A 15,229-nucleotide genomic window follows, 5' to 3' on the forward strand; every position below is an offset into this window, starting at 1 on the left:
GGGTCTTTCCAACTGCTATCTAGGAAATCACACATAAATCTGAATTAAGACAAAAAAGGGACAAGTAAAATAAAGTGTGAAGCAGAATGACACTTCATCCAGCTTTTTAATTCAGATAATTGAACAGTCAGACAATGGTCAGACTTCAAAATTGTTTCTCAGTGAATGTAGGCAATGCTCTTCTCTGGTTTCTTTTCTGTCTGTACCATTTTGGAAGTGATAGGAATATCCATTAATTCCTTCAGGCCTTCTTTCTACATTAGTTTATCTAGCTCCAGCAACAAGAAACCACATTTGGCATGAAAGTAGACTCTAAAGCCCTAAATATCACATACAAGCATGGAAAAATTTAAAGAAAAAGAGAGTTGACAAGGAAATGCCTAGAGTGTCTGTGTAAATGGCACGCTGTTTGTAGTTTTGTGAAGCAGAGCATCTTGGTGTTTGAAACTATTTCCTTAAAGGCAAAGCTTTTGAAGAATTTTTTGTTGGCTTCTATTTACCTCAAGCTATGCCCATGTGAGCTAGTTAATCATATGTACACTTGTACGAACACATTCTGTGTGAACTAACGAATTGGTTAGGAAAGTGGGTATTTTCTGAGCATGTGTGTATGTTATTATCTGTAACAGAACCAAACTAAAGTGAAAAAATCCTCACAAGAACACACACACAATCCTCAAAGACTCCAAGGCAAATGGCAAAGCCCTAAGAAAACAAAAGAGGAAACTCAACCACATTAACTCAGACAATTTGATCTGGCTTTATTGTGCACAGATAAGATAACTGGCATTTTTCTTCTAATTGTGATAGTTTCATTCATACGTAATATCAATTGGCTGAAGAGTACAAATCAAGCATTCATTTTCTGTTTATTACAAGAAATGTCTTTTCATAACTAAGAAATCACCAGAGAGGTGTAAAACTTCAGATTTCAAATATTATCAAATATAGTGAACCACCACCTAGAAATAAAGGTAACTAAACAAGCCATACCAAATTCCTAATAGTAATGGACAGCTCTCTTACTATTTTCTACCAACACAGGGCCACTGATTGCTTACAACTATCACAATGTCAGCACAATTGATCTAGACTCCATCATGATACTCACCTCACATGAGGTACCATCATACCCCGGGGGACAGTCACATAACTCCACTGCAGATGCCACCTTTCTCCCAGCTGAAGTGTGGTCAGCAGCTTCAATGCTAACACTTCTTAGCCTGGATATAACGGAAATGAAACAGTTAAAATAGCAAATTAGGTGGAAGTAGATGTGTGGCTGGATGCAACAAGCAGAATATTTATTGTGACACTTAGTGGCTTGTTTCTGTTTTCCTATTTCAAAAATAAGGAGGTTTTCATATTCATCTATTTCTTCCTAAACTACACATCTGTAGGCTTGTTACTATTTTTGTCCATCATGTGAGGGAGACTATGGTCAGAAACACATGGATAAAAATAGATTTAAAAAGTCTCACAGCATTGTACCAGTAGATGGAATGCTATTCCTGGCCTGCAAGCCACATGAGCCAACTTGCATTGCAGCCATATATATAGCAAATTTGAAACTAAGCAGTGTCTTCAAAATTTATAAATCATTACTTGAGCTTTCTAAAATATTACATTACACGGTTTTTTGTTATAGGGTATTTTTTTCTGGAGATCTGACCTCTAAAAAAGATTTCAGGTCTGTCCAGGAGGATCTAAGTATTTTGTGTATGAAAGAAAAAGGTATGTACAATAAAGAAAAATGAGATACTCTACCATATACCCTGGTTTCCCCAATGACAGAAAAGACAGAGTTGAAGAATTTTCTGTTCCATGCACAATGGCCCTTAAAAAGTAAATGTTAGACATTGGCTAAACAGCCTTTGTTTAGCCAAACATCGAACATGATTTTTATTTTGAAAAAATACAAGTGCGATGAGAAAGACAACAAAAGTCCTTTGATAATCTTACAGGTAATATGTGAAACTGATGTAGTTTACCTCTACAGTTTCCATTTGGGGAAATAGGGATTCGAGGATTTAATTCTTATAAGAATTCAGAAAGAACATTAAGGCATGATAGAGTCTCAACGACTTCTATTTTCACCCACCAATCTCAATGGAGTGTTTGATTACTAGAGCTACCTGAAAAGCTTCTTTTTGAAGTCTTTTTCAGCAGAAAATACCTTTCTACCATGACAGGTATTTTGTTAAAAAACAATAAATTTTCTTCGGAAGATGTAAAACAAACTTTTTTCCTCCATACTAAGTCATTTAGCTTTTGGCTGCCAAAAAATCCTGAAAATTATTTGGATGACCTTGGATAAGAAAACACTCAAGAAAAATATTTTGTTGTTACTGCAGCAGCTATAGGAAAGGTTAAGACGGAATATTTTCCCACTCAATTTTATGACTACTCTCAATAAGACAGACATGAAAGGTAAGGGGGAAAAAGGAAGATTTCCGAAATTAGGGCGGGAGCTTCAGAAAAACAGAAATTTTACCATCATTAGGGATATGACTGGACTTTGGAGGGACTACCATTGCAGATTATGCAGTTAGAAAATGGGATCAAATTCGGTGATAGCAGGACCTCTCTAAAAAGTTTTTCAAACTATTTTAAGAGAAGGATGCATGTTTCTATCCAGATCTTTAATAAGATCTCACTTATCATTATTTCCCCTTTGCTCCATTGCTGTAAGCTTATTTTACAATCATACTTTTGCGTTTTCCTTATAATAAGATAACCAATCTCTAGGATATTAAATATCAAATGGTGATGACTTTAACCATTAAAAAAAAAAAAATCTAACAATTTAAGGAGAAAAATCTGTAAATTACGAAACAAATTACTAGTAAAAGGCTGAGGTTTATTTATCCTTTGAACTACAGCTAGTTCCCTCTCAGCACAGATCTTGGAACAAAGAGAAGCACTAACACACAGAAACAATCGTCTTAGTATTATCCCACATCGGTATGCACTGAATTGTTCCAATTTTCATTACATTCTGCTATTTGCTAAATGGGATTTTAATGTGTTTAACAGTTCTTAGCATTAACAGTTACTAAGTGAAGAAAGCTGCAGTGATTGATTATTTTTTTCTCCCATTTTGATGTTGTGATTTTGATTCCTCGATGCCATTCTGCATTCACTGAAATACATAATGCTGGCAGTAATGGGGCACTGGATCCTGGATATGCATGAACAATTTGAGATTCAACATCGAGACCAAATATTTAAGCCGACTGTTACTGTCAGCAGGCAACTATTGACTTCTAAAAACAAACAAGATTAAAAGGGAAGGGGTCGTTTCAGGCAGTATCAGCATAGTTTACTGTCTGCTATGCTAGGCATCTGAATCACATCAGCTACATAAGGCACATGAAGTACTGACCCAATCATTGCTCATTTGTCTTGAAGCCAATTCTGCATATGGAAGAAAACCCTTGGCCTTTCCTTCCCTTGTTCTTCTTACATCTAGCACTGATTCTATATGTGCTTGTAAGCAATCCATTATCTTTAGCACCACGATTTCCAATGCCCATCTGAGTGCCTATCATATTTACCATCAGTGGCCACTCTGAATATTAAACTGAAGAAACAGCGCTACTAAACTTTCTTTGAAGCACAAGCTAACAATATTAGATTAAACAAAATAATAAAAGAGAGCTGTCTTTTCCTGTCCTGTTGCTTCTAGTACAGATGGACTTGACTGCAACAGTTTGGAAGATCTGTCAAGTTAGAGTAGGATCTAGATTTAAACCCAGAAGCTGCAATCACTTTCAAATTGATTGCATTTCTGCGTTCTCATTTTTTATCCTACTTGATCACCTAAATGAAAGCTCACTCATTTGAGGAAGATTCCTAGTTATGCCATAGAGCAATAATACCATTATAAGCTTAAAATGACCCTAAAAATGTACTCAAAAATACGCTCAAGTAAAACTCACCATATCTGCATTAATATTGTTTAGTAACTACTTGAAAGTGTTACTGATTAACTAATGTTTCTAGTAGGCTAAACTAAACAAGTGTGAAAAATACAATCTTGAATTTAAAGCTCTTGCTAACTGGAGACAAATCCATTGAAATTTTAAGTCTCTTTCTACATGACTGCACGAAAGTTGCTTAATCTTACAATGCCTCCATTCTGGCCTCTTCTCAAGCATGGATTATAATAGCACCCTTGGAAATCCTTACACATGTGGTCTCATTATCCATTTTGAAAACTTTCAGTATTTAAATGAAGAGGTTGCTTCATATAGCAATCTCTAATTAGTATGTTGCATAATTCTGCTGATGCTTTGAGGCAGAAATTGTCATTCATGGAGGATCTAATAACCCTGTAAAATTTCTGTCTCTCTGCTAGACCCTCTTTACTCTCTTAGGGGAATATTCAGCTGTCCACCACACATACCTGTTTAAAAGATAATAAAAACCTTCGAGTTCATATCTACTTATATACTAAAGCTTAGGTCTATACTATTTCTTCGGCAAAAATGTCTTCCTTTGGAGCCCATCAACCGTAGTCCTTAATCAGCCCAAGATATCACAAAGAATATCTTCTTCATTGGGTCTGAACACTTTCGCTGCAGTACTAAAGGGGCTGAATACAGAGAAGAGTTATTTTGCATGATCTTAGAGTTATGAGTACAGCTTTGCACCTAGTGTGCTTTAGCATGAATGAAAGTCAAAGAGAATATTAAAAAGTCAGTACTGAGCTATACCCAGAAAATCATCAAAATGCCTACAACAGATCATAAACTGGGCTGGATGTCAGTGGAAGCTATTGTTGCTACATGATGTGATTGGGAGCATCCGCTGTTCTGAGCAGACTTAACTCCGCCCAGTAAGCCCCACACTGATGAGTGAAACTACAATTCCTCCAGTTAAACCAAAGATGAAAAATCCAATTCATTTAATTGTGATTGGAATTTCACATCCTCTCTTCTATCACACTACACTGCAATGAGCATCCTGACAGCACTCAATAAAATGTGGTTTACTTTATAGCAAACTCTTTTCAGAGACTTCTGGACTGTAACTGTTGCATTCCTCTCTGGTAGGAGACATCATTGGGACAGTTAGAGATGTACCAGTAATACAAAACCATTTCTAGCAAAAAAGGCACTCTTCAAAATTTCTTCAGTCCCTTCCGCTCATCCCTTTTTAAATCATTGCCTTTAAGGAACCAACCTTCCTAACCATAATGTTACTACATGTAGAAGATGGTCGATACTAACCCGCAAAGTGTAAATTATATGTTTACTTCAGAGCTCTTCTTGAAGAATATTTCCAAAAACTTATTTTTGGAAAGCGATCACCAAAATGTTTCAAAGGCCGAACATGAACAAGTCTACAAAACAGTGAGGCGCCAGACATGGCCAAATGGCCAAAGCAGTAATCTGGGATGCAGGCAGTAGCGCGCAGTCTTCCAAACACATCACTGACAGGTCTGCTGCTTCTTACAAGGCACAAACTATACACTGTGCCAGTTCTACATGTGTGTGCTGACCTGAGCTCTGTGTTGCTGCCCAGAGAGGATGTGATCTGTCCTACCCCCGCTGTTCCACAGTAGGGGCAAGCTGGAGCTGGTACATGTCCAGCAACGTACTTCCTTCACAGATTTCAACTGCCTAGTCAAAGTGGGTTTTGTAGGAAAGCTCCCCTTCTCATTCTAGTGCAAATATCAGTACACAAACATACGTAAACCACTGATAACTGAAGTTTGCATTTCCCATAATACTTAGTAAGACCTTTGGCCCAAACGAAGTCAATCATACATATCTCCTTTAAAACAGCACTGCATAAAAGCCTTTATGTTTCACCCCGAAATTCCTCCTGTACTCCTTGGAAAATTCTGGCTAACGTTTGTTTGTTGTTTTTTTGTTTGTTTGTTTGGGTGGGTTTTTTAAAATTTATTTGAACAAAAATGAAGTGAAGGAACAGCACTCATTGACCTCCCACTGTTCTCAGCCACTCACAGGCTGCTTGTGCATAAGAGATGAGCTCTGGCCTGGTGGTTTGACTGTCCTCTAACACCAGGGTGGGAAGGTGATGGCCATGAAAGGTTTTCAAAATGGATGCAAGGAGATGCAAGATTGATCACCAAATGAGCAAATTAGGAAACTGGTTAGCTCATACTCAAGCTAGTTATAATTCACAAACTTATTTACAGAGATGTAATACATTTTACAGAGAGGTAATACATATTAATTAACAGCTGAAAGGGAAAGGGATTGAAGAAACATGACTTCTTTAGCACAGATAAAATATACACCACTAAAGCTCAAAGCAGAAAACTACATGCTGTTGGCACAACCTGCCTTTCAATCTAGGATACATTTTAGTTACCTAAGTATTCAAATGATGGTTGCATTGCTTAAGAAATTGTACAGTAGCAAAAACTGTACCTATGCTCTAAGCAAATAATCACTAATATGTTATCAGCTCCCTCCATACCAAATGGCTTCTGCTACTGTATCAAGAGATGTATAGGTTAGACAGCATTTCAGGTTTCATGCCATGTGAGTAGAAAACTACTATGCTATCAATCGATTCCATTGCATATTTGAAAGATATTATTTATGCTACCTAACTATTAATGTATAGACAGAATGCAATCATACAGTATCAGGTGAGAGGCTGCCTTCTAGCCCACCTGGAGTATTTGTTTATGCACTTAGAAAATTTTTAAATGCAAGATGAGCTTTACAAGTTCGACCACTTTGCAGCCACTGAGACAGAACCAGTGTGTCATCTCATATAACACAGCTTTCATTTTATCAGAAGACTAATAAGAGTTCCCATGAAACCAGTGGTTTTAAGCAGTCCAGGCAGCAACCTGACATAAATCAAAGGAACGGCTTTGGGATTAGTCAGTTCTGTGTGTGGTATTGATCAAAAACATAGAAAACTCCCCTCAAGCCACCTTTCCAGCTTAGAGGCTTAGGATATTATTCTGTTAATATTATTCTGTTAATGTATTATTCTGTTAATGGTCCAATGTTAATGTGTGCTCATTAACTGGGGAAACTAATATGTAAACAATATATCAATATGTCATCTCTAACTTCAACATGTCAACTGTACTCCATGAGTTACCATATATATGGGAATTATAGTGTTCAAAAAATAAACTTGTTTGTAGAACTGTCATTCATGCCTTAATAATCTACGTGATTTCATTTCCTTACAAGGATGCTTCTTTCTGTTGCCTCTCCTCCTCCTGCCTATCCAAAATTTAAAAAATAATAACAAATGTTTGAAAGTGTAAATGAATACTATGTATTTCATGATAATAAATTAGCGTGTTTAAAATTACATCAGCTTAGTTCTGTGAGGAGAGAAATTATTTTGAGAAGCTGCCCGTAGCAAACGGACACGTTTCCCACGTTCACCTGTAGATGGCATTCATCCCATTGCTGTATGTGGCTCTTAGGAGGATCCTTTTTACATTTGCAAGGAGAGTCATGAACTCCCTCCTGCTGACTGGAACATCAGTGCCATACACAGAGAAAGATTCTGGTTTCAGCACAATTTCTTCAGTGTGCTCTTCAGAAGGCTGCAGGTGAATGCCCCCTTTTGGAGTGCTGATTCTCAAGCCACCTCCCTAGATACAGACATGAGAGAGAGACATTTAAATATGAAAAAAGTCAGGAAAAAATCTCCATCTGTAGCCGGTTGGGGTACAGGATTTATTGAATAATATATTTTACAAGAATAATAAATATCAGGAATAACATTCACCTTTCATAACGCTGAAATGGGCTTGCCTGATAAAGTTGAAAGTCAGTGCAAAAGAAAGTTTTTCAGCCTGAACCTAGTGTCATGGCTTTGCATAGGCAAAAACCAATTCTTACAATCTCAGCTGCACAAGAACAAGTCTGCTGAAAGCATGTGAAAGCATTACCTCAGCCAACCAATTATTTTATTTATGTATTTATTCATTCCTCCTGATAAACAAGAAGAATATAGTTTTGTAAGCTACCGCAATATGCCCAGAGGCTCCTTGAGGTACTGAAGGTTTCAGTTCTCTGAAGTGTGTCCATTTTCTGATACTATAAACTAACTGAAAGTATGTGCACTCTGCTGTTTTGTGTCCTCAAACACCAGGCTTCATGCTGAACATCTGAAGATGTAGGTAATTTTTTATTTTTTTGGTAGTTGAAAATACAATCACTTTACCTCTATGATGACATCAGATTGCACCATCAATTGAACTGTCTCTTCTTCCTTTGTGAAGTCATAGGAGACTGTAAATTTCAGATGTCCGCCAGCAGCTGCCACCTGGGGAGAAAAAAGACCAAAAAAAACTCATTTAAAAGAAAGAAAACAGGCTTTAACATTTGGGGACAGTTTTCTCCAGCATCAGTATTTCCCAGAAATAGAATTCTAGTGCTGCAAAACCATATGTAGATATGTGAGGGTTACAGATCTATGGACTATTCCCTTCTTGCTCAATCATCTAGAAATCACATGTAGTCATTTTTCTTCTATGCCTTTCAAAGGCTGAAAATTCCTTAAACACAGAGACTAACAAAGCAACCACGATCAGACAAACAGATAATAATTTAGAGAAAGCAACCAGAACAGATTAGGCACTTTTAAAATACAAACAACAGTGAACACTAGAGGAAAGGTGTAGGATTGACTAGTCCAGAAAAGGGAACACTAAGAGAGAACATCAAAATAGTTTACCAAAACATAAAAGACTGGAAAAATGAAAAGACCATTTTTATTTTCCTGTGGCAATTGTGGGGAAGGCATGAAGAAGATTCAGGTTGAGTATATAGAAAGCTGTCTGACACTAGGGATGGCCAAAACAGTATCAAGCTACTTGAAATTGCTATTGAATTCCTTCATTAAATGTTTAACAGCAGTTCAAACATATCAGAGATACTCTAGGTACGATGGCTAAGAGTTGGAATATGACTAAGAAGTCTCTTGGGGTCTCTGCTAGCCACAGCCATCTGAGTTTCACAGCTGCAGCTGGCAAGATTTGCATATTGCAAACAGGATCACATGCTGAAGTCAAGGTCTCCAAATGTCATTTACTGGAGAAAGCACCTGGTAGTTCAGAATATGTATTTACCTTGTGTGCTATATAAAACCAATGTAGATTAGAAAAAAACCCCAACAAACTTATATAAAACAGAAAGTACTACTTCCTTCTGCTATTGTTAATAAATGTAATTTCCTTCCTCTGTATATTTAAAGTACAAGTTTGCTCACAGGCGAAAGAAATCAGAGGTCAATCCAAGTGCTGCATGAACAATTATGTCTCATCTAGCGCAAAAAACCCCAACTTTTCACTGATTTTTGAATACAAGGGTGATACAGAAGTTGGGCACCTGTAAGATCCCTTCATTTTAATGTTGTTCTCTATATCACCCAAAGATTCAGAGCTCTGCCTCAAGGATTGTCATCCGAGGCCATAGCAATACCAAAGAGAACAGAGCATAAAAGTTTGCCTTGCTGGTGACAAAGGCATGGATTGTTGAGGCAAGAATAGCTGAATAAAAATGTCAAGGAAGTTCCAGGGAATCTCCTTTGTCTCTACCTCATGTTTTTAGATTAATACATCAAATATTTCTTCCCGGCTCAGAAGGCAAAATCTATGTTTTCAAGAAAAGTCACAGACTCCCCCAAAAAAAACAAGTATAGGAGACAGAAATCACAGCTATGTTAAGTCTAATCTACCAAGTTTCTGGGAGATGGTCAATTTTTTTGGTTGTTCACAGTTAACTGTACTTGTACTATTATGTTACATGTTGTTAAAACATAGAACGAGAGAGCAGACAAGACTGGCTACAACATACTGACAGTTGCATTCTGGGTCAGCTAAAACCCTCTGAAGCAGGAGAGATGGCTCCTGCCCTGTGAACAAAACCGCCCATACTCAACAGGAAGAAAGCTGGAAGGTAGGAGGAAGCACTCAGTACTTCCTTGTGTAAAGTATGCTTTGATATCATGCCTGTCACACTAAAATCAAGTGATAGTAAGACAAGTGATAGTAAGCCACAAATATTTACAGCATTGAAAACAGACAGCATTGCTACAAATATCTGCAAAGCCATAGATGAGGAAAGCTTTAATCTCTTCATATGGAAATCAAATGTTAGGAGTCTTTCTCTTCCATCACTTAGTCAGGCTGCTGTCAATGCTCTTCTGAGGCAGGCTGTCAGATACTATCCTGCTAATGTCACTGGAGAGTACCTCTTTCTTATACAGCTTTTACAACCCATCTTATTTTTGAATCATTTGGTGTTTCACACTTTCCCTCTCCAATGACCCCTTTATACTCTGCCTGTAAAGTTTTAGTACCTACTCCACTATACTAGAGGCTGCCTCATTTCTTCTGAACAACAGCTGCCAAATGTAACTTTAGAACAGCTACCTCCACTAAACACAGTGCTGCTTACAATCCCTTATCTCATTAAGCAGTAAAATGCTCTTCTGTCAGCGTGGAAGAGACTCAGTTTGTAATTAAAGCATCTATAGTTGCCCGTTTGTGAATTAGATGACCATGACCTTCCTAAGTGGAAGCCAGAGGGAATATACTTGGGCATCTGATATGGCACCATGTGGCTACATGTATACAACTGAAAGAAGTCCTTTGTATAGGCAAATGAATCTAAAGAGTGTCTGGTCTATGGTTTCCCTACTGATGGATGACTTCCAAATCACTTCACTTTGTCTTTATATTTTAAAAATAACTTGAGAGACATAAAAGAGATTTTACAAATTAATAAAGTATTACACAGAAATTGTATAACTGAAATAAAACACATGAAACTTGCTCATATGTTTAGTCATAAAATCTATATCTGAATGGATTTAGCTAAGAGAGGCTTTCATCTCAGGCCTAATCCAAGAGAACATGACACCTTCAAAAGCAAAAATATATTACTGCATTAAACTGGATTTAGATTAATACTCACACACCAGACTTTAGAAATTAGTGAAATAAAAGGCATCAAAGGCATCAACAAATATCAAGAAGTTGGACAATTTTTTCCCTCTTCACAGTTAGCGGTTCTAGCAGATACGTAGTAACCGATGCATTGTATTAGAGAGATAAGCATTACAGAGAGAGTTAATATTTTTATTACACTAATATAGCTGCAATACAGCTATAGAAAGGTGACATGCTTTCAGAAACATGAACACTGCTTGCTATTAGATTATTGTATACACCAGACATACCATTAGAACCATATCAAATGAACAATGCTACCAGAAAAAGAAAGGGGGGGAGGGGGAAGAAAAGTCTATAAACTTGAAGGGATGGAACATTTCACTGGAGAAAGCTAATACACATATTGCTAGATATGAAACCAAGGAGTCTCACAGCAAGCTGCTGACAGCAATGCAAGGTTCTTAGAGATAATAATGTTCTCCTATACCAGAAGACATCCCCAAAACCAAAAAACCACCCATTTGTTTCCTGATGTGCCTGTGAACTTTCTTTTGCTTGCTATTATGATTATAAGAAAAGACAGAGATGCTCACTCAGTTTTACAGTGGCTCTGTCATATTCCTGGTAGCAATATCTACTCCTGGATACAGTGCTTAAACGTAATGAAATCGTACTATATACAGTTTAACATTCCCTGTTAACCTTGAATTTCTATGAAATAGAGCTGCAATAAAATGTTGAAGTTTATTCGGATTCTTTCATCTCCACAAACTCTCTAGATACGCAATTAATTTATGACTCAGATTTCAGCAAAGTGATATCTGCCACTAGAACATGAGCACTATCTATGTGAAGGAAATTAAAAATAAAAAAAAAATTCAGATTGCTTCCAGTTTATTAGTGGTGACCAATTTAGTCCATAATCGATTGGCACCTCTGCAGTTGTGATATGATTTGACTAGGCGCTGAACAGACAATGTATTATCTTAACCAACTGCTGAAGACCTTTAAGATCAAGCCCAACCATTATCCCAGGACTGCCAAGACCACCACCAAACCATATCACTGACAGCCTCATCTACATGTTTTTTGAACACTTCCCGGGATGGTGATTCCACCACTTCCTTTGGAAGCCTGTTCCAATGCCTGATCACCCTTTCAGTGATTTTTCCTAATATCCCATCTAAACCTCCCCTGGCACAGCTTGAGGCCATTACCTATTGTCCTATCTCTTGTTACTTGGGAGAAGAGACTGACCTCCACCTCACTACAACCTCCTTTCAGGTCCGCCCTGAGCCTTCTCTTCTCCAGACTAAACAACCCCAGTTCCCTCAGCTGTTCTTCGTAAGACTTGTTCTCCAGATCCTTCACCAGCTTTGTTGTACCCTTCTGGACCCACCTGAGCTCCTCAATGTCCTTCTTGCAGTGAGGGGCCCAGATCTGAACACAGGATTCGAGGTGCAGCCTCATCAGTGCCCAGTACAGGGGGATGATCACTGCCCTGGCCCTGCTGGCTACGCTATTGCTGATACAGAGCAGGATGCCGCTGGCCTTCTTTGCTTCCTGGACACACTGCTGGGCACGCTACTGGCTCATGTTCAGCCAGACATCAATCAGTACAACACAAGTATGTACGTGTTCCTCTAGCCACCCACTCAGTGTAGACGGAAATGGACAAAGGACTGCCTTTCCTAACTTGATTTACTTACGCTGAGGGAAATATTCCATTGTTAATCCAGATGAAAGCTGGACTGCAGAGTGAGGGAAGGCAGGGACTAGAAAAGAATTCCAATAGAATCATTACCAAGAAAACATCAAACTTTTACTCATTTAGTAGTAGGACTCAGTAAAGACTGCATGTTTTAGTTCTACTCAAGATCCAATTAGAGATTAAATAGACTCTTCTCTCTTAGACAGACTTGAATTTAGATAGGATATAAAAGCTCTTCTGAGGCATTATGGTAATATTTCAGATAAAGCAGGGAGCAGAATAATCCTGTTCCATTTGAATGACAGTATAGTTCTGGCTAGCTTTAAAATTTGCCTGAGTTTTCTTCATATGGAAGTTAATTTTCTCTCCTGAAAGAATGGGCTTTTCCCCCTAACTTTGTATCACCTGGAGTTCCTGCAACTCTGTCACAGCTAGTTCAGAATTTTACAGTTTCCCTGCTTAAGTACACTCACTTCCACACAAATTGTATAAATTGATGCTACATTCTACTTAAATTCACTTATTCAGAATACTGCTTCCAGTGAAGTTAAGTGAACATGGAGGGAATAAGCTTATAAAGTAGCCTGACTACTATATCTCTCAGTTTAGTTGCTTTCTGTCAGTGTTTTTCTACAACACTGAACCACTCAAAGGGGAAGCTAAGCATTTCAAAGCATTCACTGTCACCTCCAGTTTCTTGAAACAGACCATTTTGATAACCAAGATTTCCAAGTCATTCATGTCTGGAATCTTATTGAGAATGTTATGACACAGCCTTTTTAATTTTCAGTATTTCCCCTGCTGATCCTATGTACAGAATTGAGTCAACTATAAAGTATTATTCAACCTAGGCACTCATTTGACCACAGAATACCCTCCAATGTCTAAGCTATATGCCAAGACAGTCAAAGAGTAAGATATAAAGCACACCAATGAGAAAACATCTATTTGCTCTACCTCAAATGACCTTTATGGAAAACTCAATAAAAAAAAAAAAAAAAGAATCCTTAAAAACTCATTGTGTAAGACCTTCCTTTATACACTGGATAATGGAACAACATATTCACAATAAATCTCAGTATGTTAAAGTTTCCCAGCAGCGAAAAGAACCATCAAATCTGTAGCTTCAATTTTTTTCTCCCTTAATAAGAAAGTTTTCAGATTAAGAGAAAAATAACACCAGTCCACAGAGCAAGCACAACTGGTAAGCAGCAACCAAAACTACCAAATTATACTCCATATGTACCTTGACCATGTCTCTTTCATATACTGTATATCAATATTTGAGCAATTGGGATCTCTTCCAAAACTTCCATTCCTGGAAGTGTTCGCCATTCCTGTAAGTGATCAAGGTCAGGTTGGACGAGGCTTTGAGCAACCTGGTCTAATGTGAGGCATCCCTGCCCGTGGCAGGGGGGTTGGAACTAGATGGTCTTTAAGGTCTCTTCCAACCCAAACCATTCTATGATTCTATGAACACATATTAGATTTAGCTATAGCAGAGTCTTACTGTACATTGCATCTGGTCACCAGGCAGCAGAAAGAATACCCTGGCACCTATCAGAAATACTGTGTGTTCATATTCAAACATGGAAAATAGAAACATGAATAAGAAAAGAACACCAAAAGGGGAAGTCATTATATTCCTTAATCCTCCCTTGCAAGTATCCCTTGGCTTTGCTAGAATACCAATAAATCTATCGTAATTGCACAATCTAAAGCTTTTTGATTTTTGGTCCTGCTGCCTTTTCTGTCTTGCTCCAGAAGATCCGAGGCATAATTTTTGTAAAGTAGTTGATAAATCTTGCCATCCTGAGCACGACAATCTGACAGTTATTTCCAGGCCCTTCCTATTTAAGATAGTTTGTCACACACAGTGTAGACCAATTAAAATCTTACATGATTCTTTTAATTCGATGTAACTAAAATAATATATGTATAGTGTGTATATATATATACACATTATATATATACACTATACTATAATATATATGTGTGTGTATATATATGCTGGTCTACTATAATAAGAAACATATAAATGGAAAATATTAAAGAATTCAATTGTAGCTTCTTATTTGTGGATTTTATAAATTATACCCAGAAACTCAGCCCAGTCTCACTGTTACTGAGATACTGTACCAACATTACCATTTCATAACCCTGACTCTCTTCCTCCTTGGATGAAGTAGACTGCATTATTTGGAAGCAAAATAAAAGCAGATGTCTAAGTAAAATGCACAATTCATTGTGTTTAATACATAATATTACAACACTAAATGATATAATGAGATTCCAAAAGGAAAAATAGTACAAATCTCAGTTCTTAAGGAAGATGGGAACTGAAGCATATCAGCTCTCCTGTAAGGCCTGTGCTGCAACTCCTACTTATGTTGAGTAGTTGCTCTTTCTGAACTTAGCACTGAAAAGAATAATGGAATCGGTGGCTGATTAAAAATTTGCACAATAAGATTAGATGCTGTTTCCTGAAATGTACTTATGAATTTAGACATTTACTCTACAAATTCTCAAATTTCTATCATCATTCCCAGTTGTCATTTCCTCTCACTGGAGAAGAGAACAGAACTGTCTGGCCAACCATTCCCGAA

At 37.5% G+C, this 15,229-nt stretch overlaps 1 protein-coding gene across 1 annotated transcript in view; it reads right to left on the bottom strand.

Moving 5' to 3' along the window:
• The window catches only part of LAMA2 (laminin subunit alpha 2), a 369,886-nt gene that overhangs the window by 158,924 nt on the left and 195,733 nt on the right, over positions 1–15,229 (bottom strand). The window contains 3 exon segments of the mRNA XM_030489189.1: positions 1,112–1,223; positions 7,392–7,603; positions 8,179–8,280. Of these exon segments, the coding sequence (XP_030345049.1) occupies positions 1,112–1,223; positions 7,392–7,603; positions 8,179–8,280 (426 nt within the window).

Source organism: Strigops habroptila, chromosome 6 (genome assembly GCF_004027225.2).
Source record: "Strigops habroptila isolate Jane chromosome 6, bStrHab1.2.pri, whole genome shotgun sequence".
NCBI lineage: Eukaryota > Metazoa > Chordata > Aves > Psittaciformes > Psittacidae > Strigops > Strigops habroptila.